This window comes from Branchiostoma belcheri, unplaced genomic scaffold (assembly GCF_001625305.1).
Source record: "Branchiostoma belcheri isolate BF01 breed outbred unplaced genomic scaffold, Haploidv18h27 scaffold688, whole genome shotgun sequence".
NCBI classification, from domain to species: Eukaryota; Metazoa; Chordata; class Leptocardii; order Amphioxiformes; family Branchiostomatidae; genus Branchiostoma; species Branchiostoma belcheri.
In genome coordinates, this window is record NW_017804340.1 from 12506 (window position 1) to 17104 (window position 4599).

Sequence of the window (4599 nt, forward strand, 5' to 3'; positions counted from 1 at the left end):
AAGTTGGGCAAAATTTCAGTTTTTTTACACCCTTAAAACAGTGCATTGTATTCAGAGTGCCCAAGACCTCAGATTTTACTGCACATTGGCTTTACTGCTATTTTATACAAGTTTAGGCATTGCTCTGATCAGCACATCTTGCTCTTGTCGTTACGCTAAAGCACTGATCAGTTATAGTGCCCTAAAGTTAGCCAATTTCTATGTTTTGTACATGCCAAAATCTGGACAAATGCCCTGAAAACTTCTTTGGCCCGTTGCCATGGCAACAAGGGGTTCTGAGCAAAAAGAAAGCTATTCTGAGGGGTTATGTACCAAGTACTATCACTGTGCAAAAAATGAGCCAAATCGATTTTTTGACCGGTGCCACCATTGTTTGATCCTTACAGACATTCGCTCTTAATAGTCTAAGCATTCGGTACCAAGCTACCGTTATGCTGGATTTCAGGTCATTTGGTTTTCGTATTAGTGCTTAGGAGTCAAAAGTTTACATTTTTGGTCAAAAATAGCCAAAAAAATCCCATTTTACATACTTCTAAAGTTACACACTCCAGAAGCGTAAATAACGTTCAACGGGATTGTATCCAAGGATCCCCCATGCCAAATTTCAGGTCATTTGGCACAGGAGCCAAAAATGTACATTTTTGGTCTTGAAATAGCCAACAAAAACTATTTTACACAACTTTGAAGTGGCGTAATTGTCAAAAGCTTGAATGCCATTCTGTAGACGTGTCCTGGGTATCCCCATACCAAATTTCAGGTCATTTAGTTTTATCATTTAGTACCAGGGCTCCATGTCACAAAATGTATGTTTTTGGCCTGAAAATGGCCAAAAAAACAAACAAATAAAACGATTTTAAAGGCGTGTTTAAAAAAAAAGAAAAAAAAACGTGTAGGGTATTTGCTCACTTTACCTCCATGCCAAATATCAGGTCATTTGACTGAAAAATGGTTGAGTTGAATTAAAGAAATGGCAGGAGGAGAAGAAGAAGAAGAAACATAAGAGAAAGCAATATGTCTTCACCACACCACCTCTTGCACCCTGCTGCACTACTCGATATCAAAACAGCCCAAACAGTACCATCTTTGTTAAGACTGCTGAGTAAGGACAAATGACATGATGTTGTATAATCAAATCAACTACACTTATTCACTCATTCATTCAAGAACACAATGCTGTATATATAATTTGACAAGTGTAAAGTAGAGTTCCACAGTCTCATACCTTCGCCAAATATGTTTCTAAGGGCTCCTTTGCAGTCAACAACTTGAGTCGAACTAAATATTCACCAGTAAGACATCAGTGTGCAATCATATAAACGTCAAATAAGGAACCGCCACGCAAGTTTGTTGTATTAATCAGTAAGATCGGAATTACTGCCCACCCAGAAGTTCAAAATGGGCCTTATAAAAACCTTATCAATTCAGACTGTGGAAGCAAACAGGCTTTCACATGCGCCATGTTGGATTACAGTGTACTTAAAGGCTTTTCATTTATGTCAAAATAATTATCATATGAATCTCGACGACCAGGTGTTGGCGGGAAAACTGGCATGTTGAACAGACATGCACTGTAATCCAACATGGAGGATGTCAACTACACTTGTTGTAGTTTGTCGTTAGATAGACATTGGAACAACTAGCCACTGCCTCCAAAAATGGAGGTATGCACCAAAGAAAGTCGTCGTAGCCTCATACAGTTAGTACTCTCTGTCATTGCTTCTTCCTGACCTCCATGTTTTCTTCTTCTCCTTGATGCCCAACATCAAAGTAATGTCATGGCTCTGGCATGTTTATATAATAGGGTGCGCTGTTGCCGTCAACGTTCGTGCTCCCGCTCTGCTTATTGTTACTAATCCAGTGTATGAAAGTCCGTGTCTAGTTCTCCACTTCTCCCGGAAGCCCCCTGCCAGCCAGACGTCGTCTAGACGTAGTGTCTAGACCCGCGAAGCCCCCTGCCAGCCAGACGTCGTCTAGACGTAGTGTCTCGCCGTACGTCGCGACAGAGCGTATATATATGCGCACGGGGCCTGATGAGCTCATTCTGATGCTGTTCTACACGCGCAATCTGCTCTCATCGTAATCTCATTGCTTTGCCTTGCTTTGCTTTGAATTCGACGTTTTGGAGAAAATGGCGAGGAACAATAACAACGGTGAGCCCGATCATATTTTCAGTATTGTTCGCTACACAGTTTAATCTTGCCCATAGAACGAATCTCATCAACAGAAACCCTGGCTTATTCATGCCGATTTGGAAGAGTGTCACTAAAACCGGGATATACCAGACTCGAGTGCTTCTTGAAGAAAGGAACACTAACTTCCGTCTCGTAAACATTCGTTACCATCTGAAACTATCGAAGCCATTTCTCAGATTGGTAAACAATAGTGTAAATAATACATGTAGCAGAAAAAGTACGCCACGAAACTCCCTGAAATTTCGTAGCGTAATCTTGAAAACTGGCTACTTCCAAAATGAAATGAAATGGCCACCGGACGAAAACCTACTTGCTTTAGATTGTTGACGTTGAAGTTTCCGGTTTTATGTGGACTTTATCGCTTGTTATTTCAAATTTCCCGCAAATGTTTCAGAGGTTCGCTAGATGGCGCTAGTTATGGATCGGTCCTCTTGTAACAAAATCCCAGCCATTTTAACAAGTGGAATACATTGTATGTATGTACACAAACTTCGATGTAAATAATTGTACCAACACAGATGAACTTTGAAATTTATGCTATGCTAATCAACTAATACATACATTTGACATCACAATAATGTGCCCTGACGACAAGACTGAAGACTGTTGGACGACAAGACTGAAGAGAATGTGCCCTTTAGTAACTCATTCTTTTCTTTAAATCACCAACAGTACCACCAGAAGCAGGTCAGCTGCGGAGAAGTGACCGGGTGAAGCGCAAGCCGGATTGGTTTCGTAAGTTGATAGACTGCTTTGATATTTTTATCTGTCATGACACTGTATAAAAATTTGCCCAGCTGCTGCAGAATTAACAGGTGGTTTGTATTTAACACCTAAAAGTTACATTTTTAATAAAGCCATCATACATGTGTAAGCTAGCCAATTTGTAGTAGTAGTAACTGTTTAACTGGTAAGTGCTTTGTTCAGTCTGCCCCATTAATAAAGGCCCTCCTAAATGTGTCTCCTTCATGTGTTTTTCTAACAGACCGGGATCCCAGGTACGGCTTTAGGGCCCCCCTCCCCACTGCCGCCGCCACCACCACCAGCGGCCTTAGTACCCCACTGCCGCCGCCATCACCAGCAGCGCAGCGGTACCCGCAGCACCGCCGCCACCCGCGACCCGACCTGCAGCACCTGTCTTGCCGCCACCACCACCAGCGGCAAGACAGCGCCTCGCCACACCGGGGGCAGCCGACCTTGAGATCTGGAGGCCGCGGGCCTTCAGTCCTGTTTGGAGTGAGAGTGGTAAGTGTTGATATGATACAGATGGTTGTTTGATTACAGAAGCCAAACCCCCGTGTGTGTGTGTGTGAACGACACATGGTATTTGAGCCAGACGCATGTTTCCCAGTCTCTTGGCTATATATAATAGTCTGTTGGTTGGTTGGTTGGTTGGTTGGTTGGTTGGTTGGTTGGTTGGTTGGTTGGTTGGTTGGTTGGTTGGTTGGTTGGTTGGTTGGTAGGTTGGTTGGTTGGTAGGTTGGTTGGTTGGTTGGGTTGGTAGGTCGGTTGGTTGGTAGGTTGGTTGGTTGGTTGGTTGGGTGGTTGGTTGGGTGGTTGGTTGGTTTATTCTTGGTTGGTTGGTTGGTTAGTTAGTTTGTTGATTTGATTTGATTTTGATTTGATTGCGATGGTTTGTGTCTTTTGTACATTATGTTATTTTAGGATGTATTTTGTTTTCTAACTTTGTGTATATCTTTTGTAAATAATTTTATATCATTCTGTATTTTGTATATTATGTTATTTTAGATGTACTTTGTTTTCTAACATTGTGTATATCTTTTGTAAATACCTTTATATGTGACTGTAATTATAATAATAATTGTTCATATATTAGATGTATTTTTTTCAAAATTATTTATATCTTGTGTACATTTGTAAAAGAATGAGAAATGTTAAGTTTAGTTTATCACACCGACTAATTTGTTTGTTAGTTGGTTGGTTTCTTGGTTTGTTGGTTGGTTAATTTGTTGTTTGTTGGTTTCTTGGTTGGTTTGTTTGTTGTTTTTTTGGTTTGTTGCTTGGTTTGTTTTGGTTTGTTGGTTTGTTGGTTGATTGGTTGGTTTGTTGGTTGGTTTCTTGGTTGGTTTGTTGGTTTGTTGATCCGTTGCTTGGTTTGTTGGGTTGTTTGTTGGTTTGTTTGTTTCTTAGTTTCTTGGATTGGGTTGTTGGTTGGTTGCTTGGTTGGTTGGTTGCTTGGTTGGTTGTTGGTTTCTTGGTTTCTTGGTTGGTTGGTTTGTTGTTGGTTTGTTTCTTGGTTTGTTTGGTTGTTGGTTGTTTTGTTGGTTGGTTGGTCCGTTGCTTGGTTTGTTTTTGGTTGGTTGGTTGGTTGGTTGGTTGGTGCGTTGCTTGGTTTGTTATTTGGTTGGTTGGTTGGTTGGTTGGTGTGTTGCATGGTTTGTTTTTG

The 4599-nt window shown here is 41.2% G+C and overlaps 1 protein-coding gene across 1 annotated transcript in view; it reads left to right on the forward strand.

The window, feature by feature from the left end:
* The window catches only part of LOC109484091 (putative elongator complex protein 1), a gene marked incomplete at both ends in the record, with an annotated part of 14560 nt that extends 11123 nt beyond the window's left edge, over positions 1-3437 (forward strand). Inside the window, 2 exons of the mRNA XM_019787315.1 lie at positions 2865-2927; positions 3178-3437. Of these exons, the coding sequence (XP_019642874.1) occupies positions 2865-2927; positions 3178-3437 (323 nt within the window). The remainder of the gene's footprint in view (positions 1-2864; positions 2928-3177) is intronic.
* Between the last annotated feature and the right edge of the window lie 1162 nt (positions 3438-4599).